Genomic DNA, 14,498 nt, shown 5'->3' on the forward strand with positions numbered 1-14,498 from the left:
ACATCCTTGAACTTCTTTGCTCGTGCTCTCGTAACCGGCCCAATTGGTACTTGAACGAGACCCTTTGAAGCGGTGCCTTGATCTCCATCATTCCCCTCCTCTGGAAAAGGATTTGCCCTCAAATCATCACCTACATCAAAAGGACTCAAATCAGTAACATTAAAAGTGGCACTTACATTGTACTCACTAGGTAAATCTAGCTTGTAAGCGTTGTCATTGATACGCTCAAGGACTTGGAAAGGACCATCTCCTCTTGGGAGCAATTTGGAACGTCTTTTCGCCGGGAATCTTTATTTTCTCATATGCAGCCAAACCCAATTTCCGGGTTCAAAAGCCAGGTTGCGACGTCCCTTGTTGGCTTGTGTGGCATATTGTTCTGTTCTTCGCTCAATGTTGAGTCTTGCTTTCTCATGAATCTGCTTCACAAAGTCAGCTTTCTTTTTGCCATCTAAATTAACGTGCTTTGTCAAAGGTAAAGGAGATAAATCCAATGGAGTTAAATGATTAAACCCATACACAATTTCAAATGGCGAAAATTTGGTAGCAGAATGAACAGCTCTATTATATGCAAACTCAACATGTAGAAAACATTCTTCCCATGTTTTGATGTTCTTTCTAATGATTGCCCTCAATAGAGTAGACAAAGTCCTATTTACTACAGTTTGACCATCAGTTTGTGGATGACAAGTATGGAAAACAATAGCTTAGTACCTAACTTATACCACAAAGTCTTCCAAAAATAGCTCAAGAACTTAGCATCTCTATCAGAAACAATTGTCCTAGGCATGCCATGTAATCTCACAATCTTTCTAAAGAACAAATCAGCAACATGCGAAGCGTCATCCGTTTTGTGACATGGAATAAAATGTGCCATTTTAGAAAATCTATCCACGACCACAAAAATTGAATCTCTTCCACATTTAGTCCTAGGCAATCCTAACACAAAATCCATTGAAATATCAATCCAAGGCTCACTAGGAATTGGTAAAGGCGTATACAAACCGTTGGGCTGCACTTTGGATTTAGCTTGCCTACATGTGACACATCTACCACAAATCCGTTCGACATCTCGTTTCATGTGAGGCCAATAGAAGTGTTCCTGCAAAATAGCTAAAGCCTTTGCAACTCCAAAATGTCCCATTAATCCCCCACCATGTGATTCCTGTACTAATAACTCCCTCATAGAACAGTTAGGCACGTATAGCTTATTTTCTCGAAATAGGAATCCATAAAGCCTAAAGAACTTACCAGAGGCAATTTTCTCACAAGCTCTATATTCCTCACAAAATTCGTGGTCTTCAGCATATAATTATTTAATGTGTTTAAAACCAAGCAATTTTGCATCAAGTGTGGAGAGTAAGGCATACCTGCGAGAAAGTGCATCGGCGACTACATTCTCCTTACCTTGCTTGTACCGAATGACGTATGAAAACGTCTCTAGGAACTCCACCCATCGCGCATGCCTTTTGTTTAGCTTGTGTTGGCCCTTCAAGTGTTTCAAGGACTCATGATCGGTGTGAATCACGAACTCCTTAGGCCATAGATAGTGCTGCCACGTCTTTAAAGCCCGAACTAATGCATATAACTCCTTGTCATAAGTTGGGTAGTTTAAGGTTGCCCCGCATTTCTCGTTGAAGTAAGCAATTGGTCGTCCTTCTTGCATAAGAACGGCGCCTATACCAATACCTGAAGCGTCACATTCAATTTCAAATGTTTTAGAAAAGTTAGGTAAAGACAACAAAGGTGCGTTAGTCAGCTTCTCTTTGATTAATTGAAATGCTTTCTCTTGTTCTTCTCCCCACCGAAATTCAACGTTCTTCTTGATCACTTCAGTAAGCGGTGCGGCTAAGCTACTGAAGTCCTTCACGAACCGCCGGTAGAAACTAGCAAGTCCATAAAAACTACGAACATTACCTACACTTGTGGGGCTCGGCCAATCTTGGATTGCACGTACCTTCTCTTCATCAACTTGTATACTTTGTGCACTAACAACAAATCCCAAAAATACAAGCTTATCGGTGTAAAAAGTGCACTTCTTTAAATTAGCAAACAACCTTTCTTTCCTTAGCACATCTAAAACGGATTTCAAATGTACTACATGATCGTCTATGTTTTTGCTATAAATGAGTATATCATCAAAATAGACAATAACAAATCTACCTATAAATGCACGCAAAACATGGTTCATAAGTTTTATAAAGGTGCTCGGAGCATTAGTCAAACCAAAAGGCATAACTAACCATTCATACAAACCATATTTTGTTTTAAAGGCGGTTTTCCATTCATCTCCTTCTTTTATCCTAATTTGATGATAACCACATTTTAAATCAATTTTAGAAAATATGCAAGAACCATGTAGCTCATCTAACATATCATCTAAGCGTGGGATAGGATGACGATACTTTACCGTTATGTTGTTGATGGCTCGGCAATCAACGCACATTCTCCACGTCCCATCCTTCTTAGGTTCAAGTAAGACCGGAACCGCACATGGGCTCATGCTCTCCCTCACGTGCCCTTTCTCCAACAATTCACTTACCTGCTGTTGAAGCTCCTTTGTCTCCTTGGGATCGCTCCTATAAGCTGGTCGGTTTGGGATGGTTGCACCGGGAACAAAATCAATTTGATGTTCAATCCCTCGGATTGGAGGTAACCTATGTGGTGTTTTCTCGGGGAAGACATCCTCGTACTCCTGCAAAAGAGAAACAATAGAACTAGGTAAAGCAATGTCAAGTTCGTTAGTGTTTAAAAGTGCCTCTTTGTACAAAAGTACAATCATCAGCTGTTTTGAAAACATTGCTCGCTTGATCTCACTCACTTTTACATAGAAATTCTTTTGTTTTCTCTCTGATTTTCTCTCAAGGGCCGAACTTTGATTTTCTTTTTCTCTCTCATTTTTCTCGGCCTCTCTCTGATTTTGACTCTTTTTCTTTTGCTCACTCTCTTTCTTTTGATCACTCTCCTTTTGTAATCTCACTTGATCCTCGTATACTTGCTGCGGTGTCAATGGTACAAGAGTGATTGATCGTTGATTAAGTACAAAAGAGTACTTGTTCGTAAAGCCATCATGCTTCACTTGCCTATCAAACTGCCATGGACGCCCTAGCAATAAGTGTCCTGCCTGCATCGGTACTACATCACACAACACTTCATCTTCGTATTTACCGATTCGAAATGCAACTAACACTTGCTTGTTCACCCTTATCTTACCACTATCATTTAGCCATTGTAACTAGTACGGTCTAGGGTGCTTTACCATGGGTAATCCCAATTTCTCCATCATAATTGTGCTTGCAACATTAGTACAACTACCACCATCAATAATCACACTACATACATTGTCTTTAACGTAGCACCTAGTGTGAAAGATGTTCTCCTGCTATACTTTATCAACTCCTTTTGCTTGCAAGCTTAATGCTCTCCTCGCCACCAATGTCAATGCGTCAGGGGCTAAATACTCCTCGGAAACATCCTCCAATGGCGGCATGTCGTCGGTGTCGGAATCTTCATCATCGGTCACAGTTTCACCATTGGCTTGCAACACCATGACTTGCTTGTTTGGGCATTGACTTACTATGTGGCCCATGCCTTGACATCTAAAACATTTAATATCACGATTCCTAGAGGTAGAGGCTTCGGTTTTACCTTGAGGAACGTGGCTAGTGGTCGCGGACTTGGGCTCGGGTTTGGGCGTTTGTGACTTGTCCAGCGGCTTGGCATGACTTGATTTTCAAAAGGTAGAACTAGAGTTATGGCCTGCACGTGTTCCACTCCCTCTCTTGAGTTGTTCCACTTTGATAGCCATATGCACCATATCTTTCAATTCCACATAATGCTGCATCTCTACCTTATCATGGATTTCCTGGTTTAAGCCAAGTAAAAATCTAGCTATTGTAGCCTCCCGATCCTCCTCTACATTAGCGCGGATCATAGCAATCTCCATCTCTTTGTAGTAATCCTCTACGCTTCGACTCCCTTGTCTAAGACCTTGTAGCTTTTTGTACAACTCTCGGTAGTAGTAACTTGGAACGAACTGCTTTCTCATTACTTCTTTCATCTTCTCCCATGTGTCTATTGGGCGTTCTCTATTCCGCCTCCTGTTTATCACAAGCTGATCCCACCAAGTAATAGCATATTCAGAAAATTCAATCACGGCTAATTTTATCTTCTTTGTCTCGGAGTAGTTGTGGCAATCAAACACGAACTCCATCTTCTTCTCCCACTTAAGATATGCCTCAGGATCAGATCTACCTTGAAAGGACGGAATCTTCATCTTAATACCACCCAAGTTGTTATCTTCGCGATTCCTAGCTTCTCTAAATCTTCCTCCAGGTCTTCTATTATTAACAATGGAATCCCGATCTTCTTCTTCATCAAAACCAGACCCATAACGCTCTTCATCCTCCTCCCTTTGTGGAACTCTTTCCCTTCTATGCAAATTACGACCGTTTTGTGGTTGCTCCTCACGTCTATTCTACATCTGATCTATCCGTTCGTGAACTTGTTCCATCTCCATCTTCATCACACGCCTCATCTCACTCATCATGGCCTCCATAAACACTTTCGGATCAGCCAATTTTGTATCATCTTCGGCAATGCTCTTACCACTATCGTGAGACATGATTGCTGCAAAACAAAGGTTAGAAAAAAAAAAGAACCTCATGAATCACTTCCTTACGTGTTTACACTCAAGAATGTGGATCACTCTCCACTCGTGTTTCACTCAAAAGAATATGGCTTTTACTCTCTGATGTTCTCACCACTCTTGCCTTTTTCCACTCGATAATTCTCTTTCAGTTCTTTTGAAACTAAACAAACAACTCAAAATTTCCAGCAACAATTTACCCAGAACTAATCAAGGAATCTTAGATTTGAACACAAGGAATATGGAAATTTTCAGATTAGAATTAGAAGGAATATGACAGTTTGGAATTTTGGAAGCACTAAATAGTGAATTTTTTTTTTGTTTTTTTTGTTTTGTTTTGTTTTTTTTTTTTTTTTTGATGATTAGCAACTAGCTTTTGAGAATAATGAAATAAGATTTCGAAATAACTAAGAGATGTGAGACCAGACCAATAGTTTAGACATCAACAAGATAAACAAAGATTGAACAGATAGGGTAAAAGAAATTCGGCTAAGAAGAGATAAATGATGTGGACGGCTAAAAAAGAAATAAAGGAATGAAAGATGTTAAATGATAGGCAAATCTGAACTAGAAATCGTGCTTTGATACCAAATGATGTGAACCCCGTCAAGAATAATGAGACCCAACAACGAAAGGGAACCCAAGATCGTTCTATGGACAGATTCGAATGGAAGACCTCGACCTGTTGCTTATGACAAACAAGAACTTCGGTATAAGGAAGACGCCACAAACGGTGGTGGAAACTCCGTTTGATAAGTAGAGATGAACGCTACGGAAAATCCCGATAAGTTCGCGTAGTTCTTCAAAGAGCCAAAGAGAATAAACCTCACAAGTTTTATGAATGATCAATGTCTGCGTTTTCCATTGCTTATGCACCTATTTAAAGGGCTGAACATTACAAGAGAAAAAAAAAAACCCTAACATAGAAAACTTAGTTAAAGTCGAAAATGGGCAAGGAAAGAAATCCTTACCTTCCTAAAACACACAAGACATATAAGGCAATAAAGGCTGGACGCCCACCCTCCTAATCAAAGCTAAAATAAATCCCTACTTGCCTAAAAAAAAAAGAGATGGAATAGGAAAGAAGAGCTGGACGCCTAGAGTCATATAGAAAGAAACAAAAGACAACATAAAAAGAAAGAAAGTGGCGCCTAGAATAGCCATGCAATCCGATCCTTCTAGAATAGACCCAAAATATTTATTGTCAATTCTTAGTCTTGACCAAATCCTTCTAGAACTTGAATCAAAGTGACGATTTTTTGTTGCTCACGTGGATCATGCTCAATGGGCCTTTACAAATTTGCTTGAGCTCATAACTCTTGGATGAGTCCGTTGAGTACATCCTTGAACTTCTTTGCTCGTGTTCTCGTAACCGGCCCAATTGGTACTTGAATGAGATCCTTTGAAGCGGTGCCTTGATCTCCATCATCACTTAACCTTGATTTCTGAACTATGGTGAGGATAATTGAAATGCGAAGCACTTGAACCAATAAAGTTTAATTAGACACATACCTCACCCTAACTTAATACTATTCTAGTTAGGAGTTGGCCTTAACTTAAGTTGACCTATTCTGACCTTTTCCCATTTTCCTGAGTCTCAAAAATCTCCGAAATAAGCCTAGTTTTTTTTTTAAAAAAATTTAATTATTTAATTATTTAATTTATTTTTAATTTTATGCGCATGGTCCGTCCCGGCCCTTCAGGTCTAGCCAGGCATGCACCCAACCTTAGAAAGCCCAATAGACCCTTGGCCCAACTCCAATTGGGCCCCTTCATCACTCTTAATGGGCTTATGCTCTACCATGGGAAATGGGTCAAGATTGGCCTACTTGGGCTATCCTCCCTTCTAACTGGGGCCCTCTATGGGCCTAGACCAACTCAGGCCCAAAACCCGAAAGTTTGTTTGTTTGTTTGTTTTTATTTTTATTTTTTTTATTTTTTGAAAAAGCCTAAAAGTTATTGCTAAACAAAGTTATTTAGTAAGATTCTTTGAAAAACATTAGTTTCATGAACTTGTTTAATGTTTTTGCTTTGGGATCCTGGATATCAGCTAACATTGTGATTTACTTGTTCTTTTTGGTAGAAGTGTTTATTAGGGGATTATCAAGATATTAAAAAAACTTTGAACACCTTATTAGAATATATTAAAAATAAAATAAAATAAAAAATTTATATTTTGGTTTATATATATTAGTGTTATATACTCGTTAATCATTTTGTGTATTATAATGTAGTCACGCTAAATATGGACAAGAGTTGGATGACGAAGTGGAGAGGTTCGAGGGAGTATATGGAAGGGGCCGAAGCGTTGTAAAGTATGCAGTTACAAATTCTAGAAATAAAAATTCAATTGTGTGCCTATGCAAGAAGTGTGGCTTGAACAAGAGTTTACGGCTAGAAGAAGTATATGACCACTTGACCGGTGGAAGGGAAATTTTGCCTAATTACACTGAATGGATTTGGCATGGAGAGAAGATTAGGGCTTCTGTATCTAATAGAGTACCTATAGTTGAATGGCTGCAGATAATGTACTAATACTTATTGTTGTAATATGGTCTTATTGTATGTTTTACAGACTTGTGTGTCAGTGTAAAAAATAAGACTATATAGAATTTCTTGTTGAATTCAAGTTCTTACATTCATGACTAACTTTTGTTAATTTATATTGTTTATTTTCGTAGGAGAGATTAAAGCGGACAAAAAGGGATGGGGCGCCCTACACTCAAGCAGCTTTGGAGACGGTTGTACGTGCTTAACTTAGTAATTTAGTTTGTGTTGTTGAATTTATCATATATATTAAAATAATATAAGTATTTACTGAGACAAATAAGTGTTTAATAATTAACACATTTAATATATATATGTCTAACAAAATTAAGGAGTTGATAGCTGAGGACACTGCAAAAACAAACTTTGTATCTCTGCAGGGTTCAATACTGTAGGCTGAAAATAATGCACTTGCAAGGGCAATGGGAAACGCGGAATACTCGGGCCGTGTTCGTGGAACGGGGCTTGGGCCATTGCTGGTTAGACCCACTTCTCGCTCATCTACATCAGCGTCATGCTTGTCCCAGGACCCTACATATGTCTTTGAAATGAGTTCAATGAAGGCGCAGCTGCATGAACTGCAAGAAGAGAATAGAATCATTAATGAACGGATGGCAGAACATGATCAATTGATAGCGAATATGCAGAAGATTATTCAAACTCTTGTTGCCTCTAATGCACCAATGTTGGGCAACACTTCGGCTTTGCAAGACAATGAGTCACCTAATGTCGTGAGGATGAGATCTTCAGTAGCCAGTCGATCAAGTTAGCTCTCAACATAGTTAACTAATTAATAAAGTGTGATTTTTTGAGTTTATACGGTTGAAAATGTTACGTGTATCATTACTAGTTTCCTATATATATAGTTGTGTAACACATTTCATCCGAATCACTAATGTAGGTGTTGTGCTCTTGACTGAGGATGATGATTCACATGAATGACTGTTGTGACATACAGTATCTTGAGTAGTTTTGAATGTAGGTGGAATATCGAAGTTTGTAAATGATGTAAACATTGTTTATATGATTCTATCGGTTGGACTTCATCGGTTGTGATTGTAGGTAACTTATATATATTATGTTTTGAAATTTGTATTATATATGTTTGGGGTTGAGTGACATTAATTATGTTGATACGTCATTTTATTTGTTATTGTTTTGCTTTTATGGCTTGGTGAAATTAATGAATTTATTTATTTATTTTTAATTAATGAAAAATTAATGATTTTTTTTTAATATTTTTTTATTTGGAGTCGTTTTGGACCAAAATGGTTCAAACCTAGAATTAATACGCTATATGTTGAAACGGAAGCTAAAAAAAAAACAAGAGGCTCAAAACGATTTGGGCCGTTTTTAGGCCTTAAGACGGCTCAAAAAAAACAAAAAAAAAAAAAAGGCTCAAAACAATGATTTTTTATTTATTTATTTTTTTTTGTAGTGACTCATTCTTATTCCTAAAAGAAAAATCATTCAAGTGAGCCAAGCGTGCCCTAAATATCTTCTCAATATGATTTTTAAGTGTCACATGATATGAGATTTCATGTCATTAAATATTTGATTCCGACAGAATGTGAAATATGCATGCATATCTTATTTATTTTCCAGCTACCAAATTGAAAATAATTTAATCTTTAGAGTTTAAAAGGATATTAATAATTTCCAAAAAATGAATGGCTATTTTGGAAAGATAAAAATCTTTTATAAACATACAAAGTTACGACTATTTTATTTTAGAAATATCTTTATTTCAAATAAAATGGAGAAGAGTTATATAATAGAGAAACAATAGTCTCCATGCACATAGTTTACATTTTCGGAAATGACAGAATTTTTTTACAAATCGGTTTGTAAGAAATTTCTTACAACCCATATATTACATGTGTGCTTTGGCATGTGAAAAACACTTGTTATTTAAATAGCATATGCTTCTTACATGTTTTTTTTAATAGCATTAATAAAAACATGTGTTCCCACATGTCAATCTTATATGTGGGTTGTAGGAAACTTCTTATAAACCAGTTTGTAAAAAATTTCTATCATTTCAAAAAATCAAATGCTATAATAATGATTAAATTATCACTGACATCTCAAATCATAATTATCTATAAACTTCATATGTGTCTCATGTTGCCTTTTAACCCCGAAAACGATATTTGATATCTTGTAAAATAATTTACATGTCAATTCTCTTATAAACAAGAATCTTTTGTACTTTTAATCTCATCAAAGAATAAAAGCACAATATAGTTTATTGGACTCTTCTCTAAAGGAAGATGTAGATGTCTAATATTGAACCATCCAAAATTCTTTGTTTCTATTTTTTCTTAATCTCTTATTGTCTTTATTTTTTATTTTCATTATAAATTTCTTCATGATATTAGAGTCATTGCCTAACGCCAATATTCGATCCAAATGGGGATATTAGAATATTGGATTTGATTGTAATTTCCTACCTAGCTTTTAGGTAATCATAGACTCATAGTCTATCCAAATCAGATTTGATATTAGAGAAAAATGTAAAATTAATCAATGTTGTTAGTTTAATATACAAAAATTTTGTAAAAAAAAAAAGAAAGAAAAACAAAACTTAACTTGTATGAATTTGAACGGATAATTAATTTGATTCAAGTGTTTACCATAAGGAGTTTTAAGATAACTTTTATACATCAATGATTGATTTGACATAAGTCTAAACCAGAGGAATCAGTTTCCCGAAATTTTAACTTTCTATCCGAAAGAATTAATTAAAAAAAAAAAATTCAAGTGCATTTTGATATATATAATTGATTTTTTTCTTCAAGAAAAATAAAAAAGATGAAAAAACTTGTTGCCAAACATGTCCTATTCTCTGAATAATTGGTACTGGTAGGTATTTGATCGAAATATAAATAAAAGAACCAGAAAGTGATTGTTTTTGTTCACTCCAATCAACCATGTACTAACTCACGTATGCGGTTTACTTATTAAAAGAAAATAAAATATTGGAATATTTTTTGATATACATTATGTAATTTTAATAAAAGTGGTTAAATTATCATTTATTAATTTTAAAAGTTTAAGTTAATAGGAAAAAAATTAATTTAATAATTTAATTTATATTTTAACACTTTTTAATATTACGTGTGCATTGGTTCAAAGTTTGAATTCAAAACTTTTAATTTTAACACCTATATTAAATCATTATTTATCTTAAAAAATTAAGTGAAAAAAAAGAGTTAATTTAATTATTTAACTAATATACTAACAAAAATTTTAAATTAGATTAGGCCGGGTAATATTAGGAGGATCATTTCTTACGATAGTATTTAGAGGATCATTTGTATTGTTTCATTAGTAACAAGTAATATTCAAAGAAGAAACCAGACCTAGCTGCCACTATTGCATTGAAGGATGTATCTGTCATAAATGGCACGTAGAACTAGGCGGCCTTCCATCGATTTGTCATCCTCCGATTAATCCGCTCACCATTCAATAAGGCAAAGTCTGTGAGGGCTGAGGCCTACACAGAAGAAAGTTGTGAGAGAGAGAGAGAGACAGTGATCATAGTTCATAGCAATCTAGACTTTCACAGAGAGAGAGAGAGAGAGAGAGAGAGTGTTCATAGTCCATAGTAATCTAGATATATTGGAAGTCGTAGCGTGGTCATGGTTGACGTCTTATCTCTTTAGTATTTACTGCATATATAAATGTCCACGGGTTGGTTGTGTATCTTCCCCATTAAGGTAGAGCCCTAAATCTTAATTGCATGAATCAGAATTAAGTACACTTTTAGAAATTATGCTTTTTGAAAGGGAATAAGAGGGAAACCATGATGAACTATTTATGGGTGTGTAAATTATCTGATTATTGACTATTAAAAATCTGCAAACTACCACCGAACTGTTTTAGATCGCTTACCGTAAAATTTAAAATTCAAAAATTGGAATAAAGTAATTTCCGAAATTGTTGTTGGTTGGTAATCAGTGAGAAGTTGTTTTTCATCGGTTACCAACCCGACCAGAGTACCAAAACGACGCCGTTTTGGTACTCTATATTTGATTTTTTCTCCAAACCACATCATTTGTTGCTGAAGGTCCACACACACGATGACAATTAACCTAACCCTAGATCACTCCCTCCCCACCGTTCACTCCTCACGCTCATCATCTTCCCTTTCTCAATTACCCGTGTCTCTCTCTCTCTCTCTCTCTCTCTCTCTCTCTCTCTCTCTCTCTCTCTCTCTCTCTCTCTCTCTCTCTCTCTCTCTCTCGCCTTAATCATTGTGGTCTGTGGAGTTAGGGGGTGGTGAGGGTCATTTGGTTAGGTCAAGGTGGTTGGGTGGCCAAGTCTGTAGTAGTGGCCGAGTCTCTGGTAATCATTTACTCATCCACTCTCTTTCATTAGGGTTTGCTTTTCTGCGTCTCTGAATTTTGAAAATTTTATTATTATTTGTTCATCTCATCTTTTGACATTAATATGTATCCCCTCCTGTAATTCTCTTTACCTGGAAAGTGATCGTTTTTTGCGCTCTTAGATTCCATAAAATGATTTCATTCATTCTTCTTTCATTTTCATTTTCTATGCAATTACCGATTTACCTAACTAACAATTATCAATTTATTTGAATTTTTTGAATTGTACGAATTTTTCAAAAATATTGTTCCACTGAAAAAAAAAGTTGATAATTACCCGACTTCACCAATAATTTCGGTCGGGAGTCAGAAATGGTGCTTCCGACACTGATATACCCGACACCCACCCCTAAAACTTTTTTATGGTTTATATTAAATTTTATAGCAGTTAACCATTGTGAAAACAATATAACAATGTAAGCAACATATACAGTTTTGTTAATTATCGTAAAAACATATCCCTTTTGGGTCTACTTATTGAAAAAAAAGAAAAAAAAAGAAAACTTTCGAGTTTTTTATTTTTATAGAAAAAATATACATGCAAAATGTACTTGAAATTAAAAAGATGATATGAAAATTAGGTACGACATAGCTAGGCTCTTGGGGCGACACATTAGCTGCACCTGCATGGCATATTAACTTGTTAACGAAATTCATTGGTCCTGACAGGTCCATGATCAAGTTCTGTGTGAAAGCACCAACGGCCCCTGCTGCTCAATAAATTCAAGTTATTCAACATAATAAAATATTATTTATAAAAGTTTTAACCTACCTTTTAATTATCTCAATTTAAAATAAGAAATATAATGCAAATGAACAATGTAAACACACAAGAGATGTGGAGTGAAGACGTGTGAAAAACATTTTCTATAATCAAATTAGAAAAAAATAAACACTTTCTATAATGGAACAATATTATTTATGAGAGTCAGTATACTAAATGGTGTTAATAATTTTAACTCAAACCATTTGCATGGATGAGAAGTGCTGCATGTATAGATATCAACTGATCATACAAGTACCCTAATAATATTTTTCATTCCAAAATAATAATGTCATACACATGTACACCTTTCATAATTAATTATTAACTCTAGTTTAAAATCAACTGCATGGATGGAAAATGAGTATAAAAAGAATCTGCAACTAATATTTTCTAAAATTAATTAAGGATAGTATTATTTACATTTATTATTAAAACATAACTCTCTGCAATCTGCATGTCCTCCACCTACATCTTTAACTCGCCATCTAATTCAGTCTATATATAGGCTGACTTCTGAGTGTTGACAGAATTGAAGCTAGCCTGCATGAGCAAGATCAATACAAGAAATGAAAGCAAACATAGTAATACTAGTTCTAGTAGCTCTTCTTTTGCTAACCCACTCCCTCACAGAAGCTCGATCGCATCCCAAACGCAAGCACCAAAGCAAAGAAGAAGTACAAAAGAGAAGAAGCAATAGAAGCAGAAGCAGCAGTGGCAGAACAAGAGGAAACTGTGACCCATTATACCAATACCTCTTTGGAACCTGTAGCCGATGGCCTTTCCCAACCTCTCCTTCCCCTGACAACCCGTTTGCGCCCACACCAAGGCCATCTCCTCGCAGAAATCCGCCACCTTTTCCGCCACCTTTGCCGCCACTCGTGCCTTATCCACCCCCAATAGCGCAACCACCTCCTTTACTACCTTCCCCACCACCGCTAGTAATTCCTTCGCCTCCACCACTGCTACCACCTTCTCCACCGCCACCCTCTCCACCACCACCACCACCACCATCCACTCCACCACCGTTAGTTCCTTCTCCACCACCACCGCTACTCCTGCCGCCACCCATACCTGTCATAATTGAACCACCACCACTAGTTTCTTCCCCACCACCTCCTGATCCAATATTTCCATGGCTAACACCTCCAGATATAACAGAGTCTCCATCCCTTCCAATATTTTCCCCACCACCCTCTTTTGATCCTATACCAGAAGCTCCAAAGTTACTTCTGCCACCTCCCTTTCCGGATTTACCCCCAGATCAATTTTCGCCACCTCTCATATCAACTACCCCAACTGCACCAGACACCGGTGCGATTCAGCCACCAGCTTTTCCGATTCCACAGTCACCGGTTACCTTTCTGCCGCCTCCATCGGCGGTTCCTGAAGTTCCAGATGTTCCGCAAGAGCCACTTCCGTTTTCGCCCACGCCACCATCACCAGATACGGTTTTTGATGAACCAGTGCAGCCAGTACTATCACCACCAGTCCTTCCTTTCTTGCCTCCTTTCCAGCTTCCACCGCCTGCGGATTCGCCTCCATTTAAGAATTGATTCGTCCGTGTGTTCGAGCTTAAGCCTACTTGAAATAACTAGGAAGTTGTTTTGTGACTGTGAAGTGTTGTTATTGCGTCTCTTTTGTTTGTGAAGTGATGACATCTATAGAATAGGATGAAGAGAAATGTTAATTGCCAATATGTAGAGTAAATCAAGGCTTGTTTAGCTCTTGATCATGAGCACTAAAAAATTTGGTGCTCTCCGACAATATATGTAACGTTCACCCTATCTACTCCACAAGGAAGTCTAGTTCGTATGGAATGTCATTCCCAATATTCATGCGAACCAGAGCTTGTTTGCGTTCAACCATGACAAATATATGGAATCTGTTATCTTCTATTTTATATAGCATACATGTGTATTGGTCTAGTTTCTTGATTTTGCCAAAGCAAATTATTAGATCAATAGCACAAACGTTCAATCGATTCTTATCGAATGGTAACGAATATTGTCCAGCTAAAACCAAAGTTTCTTGCGAGTTCATATGTGTTCCAAAATAGGAAGGAGGGTTGTGGTTAAAGTGAATAGAAGATTAGAATAAAGCAGCAAATTTGAAGTATATATGAAATTTGTTCACAAAATGATCAGGTTCT

General features: G+C 36.6%; 1 protein-coding gene and 1 long non-coding RNA gene across 2 annotated transcripts; both read left to right on the forward strand.

Annotated features, from left to right (window-relative positions):
- The first annotated feature begins 7,054 nt into the window (after nt 1-7,054).
- On the forward strand, nt 7,055-7,795 carry LOC133862992 (uncharacterized). Its single transcript, XR_009899343.1, has 3 exons — nt 7,055-7,173; nt 7,327-7,389; nt 7,573-7,795. It is a non-coding gene; the product is annotated as an uncharacterized LOC133862992 (long non-coding RNA).
- A 5,120-nt stretch (nt 7,796-12,915) lies between these two features.
- Nucleotides 12,916-13,902, forward strand: LOC133863311 (extensin-like). The gene has a single exon (XM_062299256.1). It carries the CDS (start codon nt 12,916-12,918, stop codon nt 13,900-13,902), a length of 987 nt encoding a protein of 328 aa, XP_062155240.1.
- The last annotated feature ends 596 nt before the right edge of the window (nt 13,903-14,498 follow it).

The sequence above is a fragment of the Alnus glutinosa genome, chromosome 3 (assembly GCF_958979055.1).
Source record: "Alnus glutinosa chromosome 3, dhAlnGlut1.1, whole genome shotgun sequence".
NCBI lineage: Eukaryota > Viridiplantae > Streptophyta > Magnoliopsida > Fagales > Betulaceae > Alnus > Alnus glutinosa.

Excerpts from the sequence above, each read along its gene's own strand:
- LOC133863311 (XM_062299256.1), top strand. The coding sequence starts at position 12,916 with ATGAAAGCAAACATAGTAATACTAGTTCTAGTAGCTCTTCTTTTGCTA.